This window comes from Notamacropus eugenii, chromosome 1, assembly GCF_028372415.1.
Source record: "Notamacropus eugenii isolate mMacEug1 chromosome 1, mMacEug1.pri_v2, whole genome shotgun sequence".
Taxonomy (NCBI): domain Eukaryota; kingdom Metazoa; phylum Chordata; class Mammalia; order Diprotodontia; family Macropodidae; genus Notamacropus; species Notamacropus eugenii.
This window is the reverse complement of record NC_092872.1, coordinates 316124349-316140768: the sequence shown is the minus strand read 5'-3', so window position 1 is coordinate 316140768 and position 16420 is coordinate 316124349. Positions and strand designations below refer to the sequence as shown.

At 35.7% G+C, this 16420-nt stretch overlaps 1 protein-coding gene across 1 annotated transcript in view; it reads left to right on the top strand.

The window, feature by feature from the left end:
- FNTB (farnesyltransferase, CAAX box, subunit beta) overlaps nt 1–16420 on the top strand; it is a 104310-nt gene that overhangs the window by 14202 nt on the left and 73688 nt on the right. The window contains exon 2 of the mRNA XM_072629588.1: nt 3026–3090. Coding sequence (XP_072485689.1) covers nt 3026–3090 — 65 coding nt within the window. The remainder of the gene's footprint in view (nt 1–3025; nt 3091–16420) is intronic.

Below are 16420 nucleotides of genomic sequence, written 5' to 3'. Positions count from 1 at the left end.
AGAGGTGATGAGAGCATGAACTAGGGTTTGGCCTTGTGAATGGAGAGAAGGTGAAATACCAAAAGATGTTGTGCAGGTAGAAAACCAGATTTGGCAACTTACTGTATATGTAGGATGAGAGAAAGTGGAAGAGTATAATATGACACGGAGGTTGTGCATGTAGTTGACTGGGTAGATTGTTGTGTTCTTGACGGTAATAGGGAAGTTGGGAAGAGGGGAGGATTTAGAGGCAAAGATGATGAGTTATGTTTGTACGTGTTGAGATTAAGATGTCTATGTGACATCCTATTTTAGATGTCCAGTAGGAAGCTGGAGATAGGAGACTGAACACGGACAGACAGATCTGGGAGTTCTCTTTGTAGAAATGGGAATTGAGGAGATTACCAAGTATAGAGGGAGAAGGGAAGAGGGCCCCATGACAGAGCCCTGGAGAGCACTCACAGTTACGGTTCCTTTCAAACTAAAACTTTACAATGAGGTGAATTCTATTTGGAGCTCCCCTCCTGTGAACACTATCTTTTGAAAATCTGACCCTCATTTTTCATAGTATAAAAATATAGTGTCTTAGGGTTTAAAATATGAAGAGTATCTAGACCAGTCTCTCATTTTACAATTGAAGAAATTGCTCATGGAAGTTCCTCATTGGTTATTTATTGTAGTCTGTTCACAATCATGCAGCTTTCCATTTCCCTCTGTACGATATTCACTTTTAATTCTTCTAGAATGGTTGTGGTCCATGTCTGACAGCCACACACAACATTGGTAGACTCTGTGTCTGTGCGTGTGCGCATATGTGTGTGTACGTGTATCTCTTAGGCCTTTGCCTCTAGGACAAGCTTGAGGTCATTAAAGGAACTTTGAAATTTCTTGGAGGTATTCCAGGCTACACTCTTCCACTTGTTTTAAACTGGACCAAACTCACTGTCCATTTGTACTGTCTGGAGGCAGCTGGTGGCATAGTGGATAGAGCACTGGTCCTGGAGTCAGGAAAACCAGAGGTCAAATCTGGCCCCAGATACTTATTAGCTTTATGACCCTGGTCAAGTCACTTAAGCTCTGTTTGCCACATTTCCCTCAACTGTAAAATGGGTGTAATAATAACATCTACCTCCCATTGTTATTGTGAATATCACATGAGATAATATTTGTAAAAAAAAGCACTTAGTATAGTACCTGGCAGAGTAACCATTATATACATGCTTTTTCCTTTCTCCTTCCCTTCTCTCTTCTTTCCTAGATGCACTTAGTGATGGACAAACTGTATGATTGCAGGTCATAATAGTGATTGTAGGCATTAATTATATCCTTGGTCTTATGTATTCTTATATACTTGCTCTGTGTAGATGATTAGATCAAACTTGCTTTAGTGCTTATAGATCTTTTCAGGTGGTTCTGCAGTGTGACTCATTTAAAATTGTTTAAAGGTATAGAATGTACAGATAAATAGCCTAGATTGTACAGCTATAGACTAGAAGTATCTCACAGATATAGCCTAGAAGTAAATATCTTCTTTATCCACTGGCTTGGGTCTAATGTTTGACAGATAGGTCCTGAAGAGGGGAGGGAGAGTTCTAAGATGTAGATTTTTTTTTTCCATTGGAAGCCTAGACATCTGAATGCTGAGCAGATGTCAGACTTAGCTGTTTACATCAGAGGTGTCAAACTTGGGGCCCACAGGTTTCCTAAGTCAGCATATATGGCTTTGGGGATCAGTTTCTGTTTGAGTTTGACACCACTGCTTTGTACTAGCCTTTGAATAGTTTTAAATGAGGCATGTGGATTCAAGTAGGCTTGTGTTCGAAAGAGGTCTTTCTATTTAGTTTTGTTTCTTCCAGTCAGCATAGTCTGACCTTGTAATGTCTACTAAGCAAACCTTACTTTTGACATAATTTAGCAGAATAGCTGCCTAAGTCCTTTGTTCACTCTTCTGTATTTCTTATTTACTTTTCTATATCATTCAGCTTAAAGCCCCTCAGGAAGCCTTTCAAATCATATTTAATCGTATTTGCCAGCCTGGGGAAGGTGTGAATTAGAAATAAAGCAATTTAGAAAAAGAATAGCTCTGCTTCTTTAGGTTGGTGCTTCATATCAGTCTGAGGGATGCTGTTTTCACCAGGTAAAGTGAAGTGAATGGGAAACTTAAGAATCTGAACACCTTTCCATTTATTTCTAAGTAGTTCAATGTAACTTACCGATGGCCTTTGAAGTTTCTGAGTTCCTGACTCGTCAAATATACCCCTGCTCAAGTCACTTCAAAACAAATTTGAAAGCTAACTAAATGTTTTAGACTAGGAATGTCAAACTCAGAAACTGGGGCCACTAAGCTTTATATAAGGATCTCTGCTGTTGTATAATGACTTAGAAAACCACATATTAACATTAGCTATGTTCTGTTTGTTTTGTTTTGTTTTTGTTGAATATTTACCAGTTACATTTTAATCTGGTTTGGACCACACTCTGAAGCACTGATGGCAGTATCGTGTTTGACGCCTCTGTTATAGTCTATTTATTTTAGAGTATTCTTGCATAAATAATCCAGAGACAGTTCCAGGACAGTGAGCACCTAGGCACTCTAAGGCAATTTGCATTATATAAATAAAACACCTTGAGGGGATGTTTTTGAAGTTAACCTTAGAGAAAACTACATGGTAACTTAAGAGCACAAATTATAGTGAACTTTGGAATTTGTGACATTCTATCTGAGAGGATAATGTAAACATTATGAGTATTATCATAGGTGGAATCAAATTCCTCATTAACCAAGGAATGTTTCTTATATCTAGAATAATCTTATCCATGTTGTCTACTCCAGCTAGAATGTAAGTTGCTTAGTAGCAGGATTTGTTTTCTCTTTTTCTTTTGTCTTTAGCACCTAGAGTAGTGCCTAACACATTAGTAGGCACCAATAAATAGTTACTGATTGATTGCTACTGGCAGGAACTCTCTAAGGGAGTAGGATACTGACTTAATAGACTTCTTATCTACATTTCTGTTTTCTCTCCCTCATCTCCTGCCTCTTTACTAGGCAAAAGTAGAAGACAAGATAGAAGAGGTCTTCAATGCTTACAAGATCAACCATCATGTACCAAGGTAAGATATGGTGTTGGATCTGGAGAGGAACACCAGTGAGTGATTGCCCTTTCTCTATAACTTATGCATTTTGATCTGGATCAGTCTTGGGTGGGGGATCAATGTCTCAGCCGTCATTACTGGTTGACTAAGATTTATTGACCCTGTGACTAACTGGATGACCAAAACCTCTGTGGTTCTGTTGGTGCTATGGATGTTATCATACTTTTCTTGTCAGTAGCCTTTTTGGAATTTAAATCCAGTAGTCAGTTAGATATGTCAAAGGACATGAGCAATATTTTAACTTTTCTTGCAAAATCTATATTGTTTTCCAAAATGATTGTCAGTTTACAAGAAGTGAATTTGTGTGTCTTCTAAGTCCCCTTGTATCTTTGATGACAATGAATCTTTTTTCACTGAGGTGATCTCAAAAATTGTTTAAATTTTGCCTTCTCTGCAATTAGTAGAGTTTTTTTTTTAACACATTTGAAAGATAGTTGGTGATAGTCTGCATTTCTTTTGAGAACATTATGTTCATATCCTTTGATTACTTGTCAGTTGGGGAATGGCTTTTATTCCTAAAAGTTTATGTTAATTCCCTCCAGATTTTGGATGTCATATTTTTATCAGGGATATTTAATGCAAATATTTTTCACAGCTCTTTTCTTCTTATTTTAGCTGAAATTTATTTTATTTAAAAGCAAAAGCTTTTAAATTTTGTACAATTGAAATAGTCTGTTTTGTCTTTTATAATATGCTCTATATCATCATTGGTTACTGATGCTTTTCCTATTAAGTTAGGAGAGAAAACCTGCTACTCTAACTTTTTAATATGGAAACTTTACAATTAATTTGTTTACTTATCTGGAATTTACTGTGGTATGTGTTGTGAAATGCTGGGCTAAACCTGTTTTCTACCAAATTACTTTCCAGTTTTCCTAGTAGTTCTTATTGAATAATAAAAAATTCTTTCTCTAGTATTTTATGTTCTTGGATTTATTGAAGACTAGACTGCTTATGGACTTCCTTGCTTATCCGATCTATTTTATTGATCAATGTTTCTATTTTTATTTAGTATCTAGACCCACATCACCTTCCACCTAGACTATTGCAGTGGCCTCCTAATTGGTTTCCCTGTTTCAAGTCTCCCCCTACTCTAGTCCATCCTCCACACAGCTACCAGTGACTTTTTAAAAGTGCAATTCTGACCATGTCACTCCATCACTCAATAAACTCTAGTGTCTCCCTATATAAACTTTTCTCTTTGTTTTTTTAAAGCCATTTACAACATGGCCTTTGCCTCCTTTTCCAGCTTCATTACATATTATTCCCTTTTTTGCACTCTGTAGTTTAGGAAAACTAGCCTTTTTTGGATTCCTCTAGACAACATTCCATCTCTGATGCCCATGCACTCCCTCTGAGGATTGTACTTTTCCTTATCACCACCTCATAGAATCCCTTCCTTAATTAAAGACTTAGCTACATGAAGCCTCTTACTGATTTTTCCAACTTCTAATGACCTTCTTCTCTAAACTATCTTGTATTTATTTTGATTTTATTCTGTATTATACTTACATATGTATATATTGTCTCCACCACAAGAGTTGTAAGCTCCTTGAGAATGGAATCTATCTCGTTTTTGTCTTTGTATCCTCATCACCTAGCATAGTGCCTGGCACATCGTAGGTGCTTAATAAATGCTTGTTGATTAATTGGTAATATTGAATACTTTTGATAATAACTGCCTTTTAATACATAGTTTGAGATCTGCTCATGCCAGACTCCCTTAGTTTCTACTTTTTTTCATTATTTCTCTGGTCATATTTGACCTTTTCTTGTTTCATAGTGATTTTGTCATTGTTTTGTTCAGTTCTCTAAAGTATCACTGTGGCACTGTGGTTTAGTGTTAAATCTGTAGATTAATTAATTTGAGTAGTATTGTTACTTTTACTATATTGAGATAGTTTAGTCATGACTATTGTATATGTCTTCATTTTCTTTATTTCTGTGAAAATTGTTTTGTATTTCTATTTATATAAACCCTATATATGTGTCTTGGTAAGTTAACTCCTAAATATTTAATGCAGTTTGATTTTAATTTAAATAACATAGCTCTTTCCCTTGTTTTTATTTGTAGTAACATTTGGAAAGTGATCTGAAAAATAATAGTGATTCAGGTTTTTAAAGAACTTGCTTTCCATATATTATCTCGTTTGCTGAAGAAATTGTCTTGATTATTTTTTGTTTGATTCTTGATTCTAAATAAACTATCATCTACAAATAGAGATAATTTTGCTGCCTTTTGCCAGTACTTATTCCCTTAAATCCTTTTTGGGGGTTTTGTTTTATTGTTATATCTAGTATTTCTTATACTGTGTCCAATGATAACATTAATGATGGCCAACCTTATTTCCTGATATAACTGGAAAAACTTCCAGTATTTTCCCATTATAGAGAATGGTAACTTGTGGCTTTAAGAAAAAGTCTTGCTTTTTGCTTTTTATTGTTTTTAGCATAAGCTCTGTATTTTATAGGAAATTTTTTTCAGTATGCATCGATCATTAATATGATTTATTATACTACTTGTTTTCTTAGTGCTGAACCATCTTTGTATTCCTAGTATAAATCATCCCTTGATCTTAATGAATTTTTTTGTATATGTTACTGTAATCCTTTTTTTTTTTTTGGCCTGCATTTTATTGAATATTTTTGTGTAGATTCATTAGTGAAAGGTTAACATATTATAGTAGATAGCTTGCTGAGTTTAGAATAGGAAAATCTGGGTTCAAATTCTGCTTCTCACATTTACTAGGTATATGAACCTTATTAAGTTACTTCACCCCTTAATGCTTCAGCATTGGTGGAGCAAGCTCCCACATGAGGAGATTTCCTTAAGATCTCCTTAAGAAATCTCCTTAAGATACAGATACTATTCATGTTCATTAGTGATATTATTCTGCATTTCTTTTTCTGCTTTATTTCTCTCTAATTTGGGAATCCAGACTATGTTTGTTTCATAGAAGGTGTTTGGTAAAGTATTAATTCTCCTTTTTTTGGGGGGGGGAGTTTATAATTATGTAAAAAAGAGTATATATTTTTTAAAATATGTGATAGAATTCATTTGTAAATCTGTCTGGATTGAGAGTATTTTTCTTAGAGTTCATTTATGGCTTGCTTAATTTATCTTGAGATTGAGTTACTTGGGTTCTGTGTTTCATATTTTTGAGTTACTTGTTTTATGTTTCATGTTTTAGCATTTTAAAATTTTGAAGATATTTATCCATTTCATTTATATTCTTAGGTTTTTCCCCATTTAATTTGGTATAGTAATTTCTGATAACTTTTCTCCCTTTCTAGTCACAGTAAATATCTTCCTTTTCATTTTTATGTGGTTTTTTAAAACATTGGTTTAATTTGTTTTGATTCAGCAGACATTTCCCAACAAACATTCAAACCACCCTTCAAACGATGTTCCCTGAAAATTGTTTGTTGGTTACAGAGAAAATATGAATTTTTTTATTCTTGTTTCTTATATTTGTTCACTCTTTTTGGATAAAATTATCTGCTGGTTTATTAATTTTGTTACTCTTCAAAAAAACCAACTCTTGAATATTATATCAATTTTTAAAAACTTCACTTATGCTTCTCGTTTAATTTTCAAAATCTCTTTTGTGCTTGTTTGAAGATTATTAATTTTAAAAATAATTTTTATTGCTTTCTTTTGTTTTTTTATAATCCACATTTTCTGATCTATTCTTTTCCCCTACACCATTGTAGAGAATTACCCCTTACAACAAATAATAAAAAAATCCTCAAAACTAAAAAGCCCCAGTTAACAAAATTAGACAACACATTGAAAAAGTATTCTTAACTTTATTCCAGTATGGAACTATGAAATATAGTCTGTCACTTCTTCAAGGAATGGATGGAGGTGCCTTTTTATCTTTCATCTTTGGTTCCAGACTTGGTCATAATAATTTTGTTACGTTTAGCTTCAGTTGTTTTACTGGGCTTTTTTTCTTTCTGTTTACATTATTGTAGTCGTTGTATATTTTAGTTCTTAACCTTGGGGTCTATTAATTAGTTTTAAAAAATAATTTGATAACTGTATTTCAACATAAATTTATTTCTTTTGTAATCTTTTGTTTTGTTTTATGCTTTGAAAACCATTATTCTATGGAGGGAAGAATAGGCTTCACGATACTGCCAGAGAGAAAGCCATGACTAATAAAAGGTTAAGAACCCTTCATGTATATTTTCCTGTTTCTATTTACTACATTTTGTATCCATTCATAGAAAGCTTTCTATGAATATTGAGAATTATGTTCATTACATTCGTCATTTTAAACAAAATACAATAATTTTTTAATACATTCATATATCTTGTTCAGCAACTCCCCAGTTATTGGACATCTGCTTTGTTTCCACTTGTTCTCTGTTACAAAAAATAAATATTTTGATGACTAGGAGGTTTTCTTTTTATCATTAACCTTCTTGAGTTATATACCTTGGGATGTCAGGATAGACCAATTCATCACAATCTACCACAATGGTCATGTTTACATAAGCCCTTCAATATAGACTATTCTCTTTTTTTTTGTTATCTTTGAATGGTATATAATGGCTATGATGTGGAACATCAGACTTGTTTTAATTTTCATTTCTCTTAGTATTATTGATTTTGAGCATTTTCATATGATTAATAAATAGTTTATTAACTTTTTATAGTTTCTTTGTAGAATTGTTTATATTCTTTGAAAAATTACTAGGGAATAGCTTTTGCTCTTTCTGTTAATTGCTTATATATCTTGAACATCAGACCCTTATCAAATTTATTTGCTATACATATTTTCCTCAAGTGATATAGGAAATTCTAGTCCTGGTGGCATTAATTTTGTGGCAAAATTTCATGTTAATTGAAATCATCTTTTTATCTTTTGTAATCACCTCTATTCCTTGTTTTGTAATGAATTCACCCTCTAACCAAAGCTGTGAAAGTCATGTGATCTGGTTTTCTTCTAATTTTTTTATGGTATGATTGTTAATATTTAGGTTGCATAAGAGATAATTTGCTAGTCTCGTAGGTTTTTAAAAATTGCACGCTCAGTTCATCAGTTTTCTTTTGTTAATGTTCAGTGTTTAGGAATGTATAGTTTCCTATAAGTATTGCTCTGGTTGTATTCTATACATTTTGTTAGGTTATTTCATTATTATTACCTTTGGTATACTTTTAAAATTGTTTCTGTGATTTGGTCCTTTACCATCTCATGTAGGATGACATTTATATTTTTCATTTAAATCATCTTTTATTCATATTTCTTTTGTTAATTCATCCATTTAATTCAACAAATGTGTTTGCAATGTGCATGACACTGTATTAAGCAGCAGGAGTACAAAGACAAAAAATAAAACCAACTTCCTACAGAGCTTAAATTCTCCCAGGAAAATACAAGACTAAATTTGATAAATTTGCAAGGCAGTTTCAGGAAGGGTAGGACAAATGATGTCTGGAGGGAATGAAATAAGGCTTCCTGCAGGAAGCAGCCCATGAGCCAAGTTTTAAAGGAAGCCAAATTCTAAGAGGTGGCTATATGTATAGAATGCATTCCATTTATCACATAAGATGGGATGCTGAGCATCTGGGTACAGGGTGGGATAACACACACACACATGCACACGCACACACACACACACATAGAGACAGAGTGCACAGAGTGAACTGAAGAGGAGGGGATCATATCTTAAAAAAAAAAAATGAAATCAAGCAGTGAGAGAGAAATATATTGGGAGGAGAAAGGAAGAAATGGAATGGGGCAAATTATCTCTCATAAAAGAGGCAAGCAAAAGACTTTTTAGTGAAGGGAAAAAGAGGGGAGGTGAGAGAAAAACATGAAGTTTACTCTCATCACATTCCACTAAAGGAAGGAATAAAATGCACAGTCATTTTGGTATGAAAACCTATCTTACAATACAGGAAAGTGGGGGATAAGGGGACAAGCAGGGTGGGGGGGGGGATGATGGAAGGGAGGGCACGGGGAGGAGGGAGCAATTTGAGGTCAACACTCATGGGGAGGGTCAGGATCAAAAGAGAGAAGAGAAGTAATGGGGGACAGGATAGGATGGAGGGAAATATAATTAGTTCTTACACAACACTACTATTATGGAAGTCATTTGCAAAACTACACAGATCTGGCCTATATTGAATTGCTTGCCTTCCAAAGGGAAGGGGTGGGGAGGGAGGGAGGGCAGATTGGCAGACAGGGGCAATTAGAATGCTCGGTGTTTTGGGGTGGGGGAGGGGACAAAAGGGGAGAAAATGTGGAACCCAAAATTTTGTGAAAATGAATGTTAAAAGTTAAATAAATTAATAAAAAATAAAAAAAAAAGATGGGATGCTGAGGTAGGACCATTTGACTGGAATATAGAACACATGAAAGGAAGTAGTATGAAGTATCTGGAAAGATTACGCATAGATTATGAAGGGGATTTAAATGACAGGCTGAGGATTTTGTATTTTATCCTGAGGTGATGTGTAACTTAACTGGAACAAAATAAAACAGCTACATTTATTGAGATATGATAACCTTGTAACTCTTAACATTTTTTTTAAAAGCTTTTTAACTTTAAATATGGCATTGTTTTGCTGAAATCATTGTATGATTTGTCATTGAGTTCACAAGATTTTGTCAAATATACTTCAATTCTTCATGAAACTACATTTGATCATATCGGGTGTTAAGCATACCTTTGAAAACTGTACATTTTTGTGACTCTACCCTTTGGTTGTATTTCATAGGTTTTCAGTGAGGTTTAAGTCTTATGAATTCCTAGACCAGTTATGCATGTTTATCTGCATCTTTCAGATAGGTTTCTTAACTTTTTGTGATATGTGACATAGGGCCAAATGGTTTACAATAGTCCATCTCCATTTGGAAATTTTGGTAATTCTGGAACAATTCTGCTTCTCAGGATATTGATATATTTATTATTCCCTCAATGGAGACAGAAATTCCAACTCCAATGGAAGTAAAAAGAACACTGGTTTTTGTGTGTGAATGTTATCTTCTGATGAAGATGCCCAGGTTTTATTGGATATCTTCTGACAGTAGTTTTGACTGAAAAAGTGAGTTCCATCAGTGTCATGAATATCTCAGGCAGAGTTGGGTTGTATGGCAGGAAGCCATACTAGTATGGATCAGGACAGTTTGTTGATGTTCATGAATAAGTACAGCTTTGACAGATACAGCAGTTCAGTCAGGGATAAAGCTGAATGTGGCTACCTTCTCTTTCTCTCTTCTATTTGACAGCATGCCCAGTGATGGTCTGGGTGAGCAGTGGGATGGTTAGAAGGCCCAGAACCACTGGTGACTTAGATTTACATAGGGTTTTCATACAAAGAATCTGCCATGGCAGCTATGGTGGGGCCATGTGGGTCAGGAAACATGAATCAGTAGCAAAAAGGACATCCATCTCTCTTCTTCTTCTTCTTCTTCTTCTTCTTCTTCTTCTTCTTCTTCTTCTTCTTCTTCTTCTCTCTCTCTCTCTCTCTCTCTCTCTCTCTCTCTCTCTCTCTCTCTCTCTCTCTCTCTCTCTCTGTCTCTCTCTCTCTCTCTGTCTCTCCCTCTCCCTTTCTGGCATCTCTTAATGATTAACCAGGAAGGCTTATTCAGAATGAGTAATATGAAATTATAACAGTGCTGAAAGAGCAAGTTTGCTGGAGCATTTTAGCAGCAGTTCTAACTAGAACTGGTCACAGTTCAGCTTTAAACATACCAGCACTGTGGAGCAGGAGCTAGACCTGGAAGATTGGAGCTATTGACTCCTTTGGCTATTCAGGTAGCAAAAATTACCTTTTCTACCATCTTCAGTACTCCAGTCCTTGCCTTATTTTGCCCATAACAAGTTTTTTTTCCTTTATCACAGTGGTTAACAGCTGTTTTTTAACTGGTCTTTTTGCTGTTCTTTCAACTACAGTTGCCAGATCCCTCTGAGGGTCTTTGCTTGATTTTTGAGGATTAATTAGACTGTTTCACAACAGTAGTTTGTAATTTAAAATTTTTTCCTACTTCTTTCCTTCACATGTTAGTGTAATCCATTTGCTTGTGGACTGCAGTGATCCTTGAAATACTTTACTTCCCCATAAAATATCTCTGATATTCATTGGAAATGTTCTCTTTTAAAGGGACAACTTTTTCATGTCTCCTTATGTCTTTCATGGCTTTTTATAAATCATTCATGTCCATTCTTAAAAATCAGAACACTAAAAACACAATAAAAGCTCAATGAAACATATATATATGTATATATATATATACATACATATATATGGATATATGACTCAAAGTCTAGCACTCAGCTGATTATCCCAGCTCAATCTGATTTCCTCTGATCAAGGTCAGACATTATGTGTCAGTAGAAGCACACATATGGTCATTACTGTCACAAAATGAAACCACATCAAAGATTTTTTCTAATTGGACAAAAACAGTTATAAGGGAGTTGGGGTGGTGGGAGGGGTGCAGGGAGAGTCCAACTGTGGTGCATTTGTTCTGGGAGAGTAGGATTGCTTATCCTCTAAAGAGTTGGGCTGTCATTTTCACAGTAATTGATGGGAGTTGGAGATAGGCTGTGTGGCCCTAGGGGTGATGGCCTAGGAGAGCATAAACTGATAAGAGATATAAGGTGAGAAGAAATTGGAGTGGAAGTTTATTCAGGGAGGAAGCCTGACCATTTAGATGTTAGAAGTAATATTCTAGTCATACTGTGCATTTGGGAATGGCATATGAAGATTTGTCTTATGGATATTAATTTGACGCCTGTGTGAAGGATTAATTGGCAAAGGTAAATGATAGAAATAGGAAAAACTACTTGGAAAGCTATTGCAATAGTCTGGGCAAAATTAGGATCATAAATTGAGGAGACCTTAGATGTTAGTGAATACAGACACCTACTTTCACAAATGAGGAAGCTAAGACCTGCAGAGGTGAAGTGATTTGCCTAGGATCACACAGTATGTTTTTGAGGAAAGATTTATACCTTGGTCTTCCTGACTACAACTCCAGTGCTCTACCCACTATACCATGTTGCCTCTTTTAAGAGGTGATGAAGGACTGAATTAGTTTAGTGCCTACATTAGTGGAGGGAGCAGGATGGATACCAGAGATACTATGGAGATAGATTTGACAACTGATTGGTTATGGGTAGTGGAGAGGGTAAAGATGACTTCAAGGTGCAGCCTAGGGAACCAAAAGGATACTGATGCCTTCGATAGAGAAAAGGAACTTTGGAGGAGGGATGATGAATTTAGAAGAGAAAATGAGTTCCACTTTGGACATTTTGAATTTGAGACGTCCATGTGACATTCAAGAAATATCCAGAAGGCTTTTAGTGATGAGGATTTAGACTTCAGGAGAAAAATCAGTGTTCTAAATTATAAATTTGGGAATTATCTGGTTACTTTGATAGCATTTGCGTGATAGCTAATATTACTTGTAGAAGAAAAAAGAGGGTCTAGGACAGTCTTGTGTGAAAATTGCATTTAGTGGGTGCAAAGTGATTGATAATTAAGGAAATGGGGAGCAGTCAGACATTTAAGGAGAACTCAAAGGAGTTGTCAAATATATGTAAAGGCAAAGGAGAAGAGATTATTCAGGACAAAAAGGGTGGTTGACTTTCAATAGCTGTAAGAAACTCAAGTGGAATGAGAACTAAAGAGAGGTCATTAAATTTGGTAGTTAAGAGATTCTTGGTGACCTAGGTGAGAACAGTTTGATTTGAATGGTGAGATCAGAAACCAGAGTGCAATAGGTTGAGAAGTTATGGAAGGTGAAGAAATAGCAAGCATATTCAGTTCTTTCTTGGAGTTTGACTGTGAAGGATAATAGCCTTATATCAGCTTATCAAGGGGATGACATGGTCAAGTGAAGGTTTTTTAAGGAAAGAAATTCTTAGACTTGACTGTAGAATACAGAGAAAGAACCATAAGATATGGAGAGATTGGAAATAAGAGGGAACGATTGAAGGAGAAAGTTTCCAGGAAGAGTACTATCTGTAAAACTAAAGGGTTAGGTTCCGCTTTTGACACTTCTGAAACTGATAGAGTCACTTGACATCCCTGGGTCTTAGTATCCTTATCTGTAAAATGAAAGGGGTTAGACTACTTGACATCTGAGTTATATCCAGCTCTAGCTTTGTGAGTCTGAGGTGGAAGAGCACCTCAATGGGATCAAGGGAACAAGTAGGGGGAGTTGCACTTGGAAAGAAGGGGGCCACCTCTTCAGATGGGCAGATAGGTGGCATAGTGGACAGAGTGCTGGACTTGGAATCAGAAAGGCTCCTGTTCCTGAGATCAAATCCAGCCACTTACTAGCTATGTGATCTTGGGCAAGTCACTTAACCCTCAATTCCTTATCTATAAAATGATCTGGACCACTCCATTATTTTTGCCAAGAAAACCTCAAATGGGGTCACAAGGAGTAGTTGTACACGACTGAAAAACGGCTAAGTAACAACACCTTTTCAGAGAGTTTACGGTGGATGGCTTCTGTTTCTCAGTAAAGTACAAAAAAGCCCTCTGCCAAGAGGGAGAGATAAAGGAGGAGTCTCAAATAGATAAAAGGAAGTTGGAAGCAGCCTCTGTGAGAAATGCCACACAATTCATCAGGAAAGAATAAAAGAATTGGTGTGTAGAGTTGAAGGCCCAGGTGAAACAAGACAAGTTAAAAAGTGCATTTAGCGTGCTGGTGGTATAACTTTCTTTAGCAACTTTGAGCTACACCTGAATTAAGAGCAGAGAAAGTAGATGGTGTGAGACAACTCAGAATTGGATTTAGCAAAGCATGAATAGCAGTAGTACAAAGAGGAAAAGGTGAATTCCAGGGCAGAACATAGTGGACAGTTGAACAGATCAATCTTAGAGGCAAGGCTTTAGAATGGAGAATGATGAATTCAGAGCAGGAATGATGAATTAAGACATGGCATCTTTGTGGAGAGATTCCAGGTGGCAGAAGATGTCATGTTAGAATGAAGAATAGAAAGAATATCAGAAATTAGATCACAGAATTGGCATCCCGTGCCACCATACCTACGGGTGACTTAGGTGGAGTGAAGATGAAGGTCATGAAGAAAGGGTTGTTGAATTGGGAAGCTAGGTATTTGAGGGGACATAAGTATATATATTAAAGTTTCTTACTATGAAGCCAGAGGATATCAGTGGGTATATTGAAGTATCTGGTTTCAGTAAATGGAGTTAGATTTCCCACATTCTTTTCTACTTTGTCAGTTCTCATGTTTTTTTTCTTGAGTTCCTTCACTGATCCTATTTTCAGTCTTTTAGCTATCAGATCTTTCTTTACAGTTTGTATTATAATTCTAAACTACTGTTATGGTTATTAATATGTCCAATCTCTCTTCCAGAGAGGTAGTCTCATTGTTTCCTTCTGGAGATTTTTAACTTTCTTTCACTCTATTCATAGTATTAAATCTCTTTTTTGTTTATTCATTTTTGGTCTTTCTGATAATGTTCCCTCAAAATGTGTTCTGTAACAGTTTCTTTCAACTACTTTTTGTTGTTTATTTTGTAATGGCTATTTCAGTAGCCATTAAAACAGATTCTGAAAACACTGATAATATGAATAATTGAGAGTATCACGGAAACAGTGGCAGCTCTCTGTTTTGGTCTGTATTTTTCATATAGATACAGAGGAGAATGCATACCTTTTCTACTTATTAAGGGATTATTTTTAAAAAAGGCAAAGTTTTAGTAGAATAATATACAAATTACTATTTTTAAGAAGAGTGAAAGTGATTTTTCAGATGGAAAATAATTAAAGTGACTGATAGGAATTCTTCCTTTAGCCCACAGTCATTGATGAAAATTTTACTTGTGTTGAAATCTGCCAAGGAATTATCTCTGTCAGTATGTCTCCTAAGCATTTTCCATATCCTCAGCAGGTTTCCTCTGGCCTGCTCAGGCTCTGTCCTGACCTCCCAGCATAATGTTTGCTTGGAATTTTCATTGGGGGATGGTGAGACTCATCAGGGTAAAGCCAATTGTGTGGGAAGAGTTCAATACATCTTTTTGTGCTTTCTAAAATTTTGTGTAGGAACAACTGAGAAACTGAAGGAATTGTGGAAAGGTATGAAATCAAAATTGATCCAACAAGATTAGATTGTGCAAGTATGGTGACAGTTGTGGGAAGTGCCTTTGGAATTCAAGCCCTTACACTTCTTTTTACTTTCAGAATCTTGAAGAGCAAATTGCGCAGACTCACACTTAGGGGCCAGGTCTTAGCAGAAATTTACTTAGGCTTCTGATTGATTTATTCCTGACTGAGAAGCCACTCGGTGGACAAGTAGTAGGTTAGAAAGGCAGAGAATAATGGCTCCTTGGTTGAAAGTGGGAGAATGGACTCATTATTCTCCTGAAATGTAGTGTGTATATATTAGAAATGCTAATAAAATGTGACATTGAGAATTAAATTAGGAAAACTTCCCGGGAGCATACACTTTCATCAATAAAGATACTCCCTCTGCTTTCACTCTCTGACTGAGTTCTTCCTCCTCCCACCCCACCCCCCTTCATACTTTTTAGCTAGATAATCTAATTGGAAGCAGATGTAGAGGGGCACCGTACTCTGATGAGCGTACCAATTTTGCTGAGATAAAAAGTGAACTAAGCTCCTTACCCCTTCTTTTATCATTTCCCTCACCCTGTCCTGCTATAGTTAGATTCATAGAACCTTAAAGCATGATGAGACCATTTGAGATCATTATTTTGTAGATGAATTATATAATGCTATTTGATGTTATTAGGCATCATTTCTCTTTCCTGTAGTCTTAAAGTCTAATGGTATGTAGCTCTGATTCTTGTGATGATCTCTTTTACAGACACAGAAGTACTGCTTTACAAAAGCCCCACATCATTTCATTATTGGAGTAAGACTTCGATATTAGGAGTCTTGACTCAGCATCTTGAATTCTTCCTTAATGCATATTTTTCTTTGCCATAAGTTCTGAGAATGGAGCACTACTTGTTCCATCTATGAATAAGACTGGATACGGCACATTGTAGCAGGTTTCTGGCCAGTATGCTGATTCCTGTAAGATACAAGGAAAGCTACTGGCTACAACGAAACAAAACAAAAAACATGGCTTTAGGTTAGCAGTTAGGAGATGAGATATCAATGAGGTTATGATAGATGGATTACTGAGGGGAAGTCATAGTGCACACTACAAACTTCAAGGAAGTACTCTTCACTTCTATGAAGAAATATCTTTAAAATGCAGAGGAAAGACTAAGAAGACATAGAAAGTCATTAATGGCTCCGTCTTTGGAATGAGAAAGGGAACT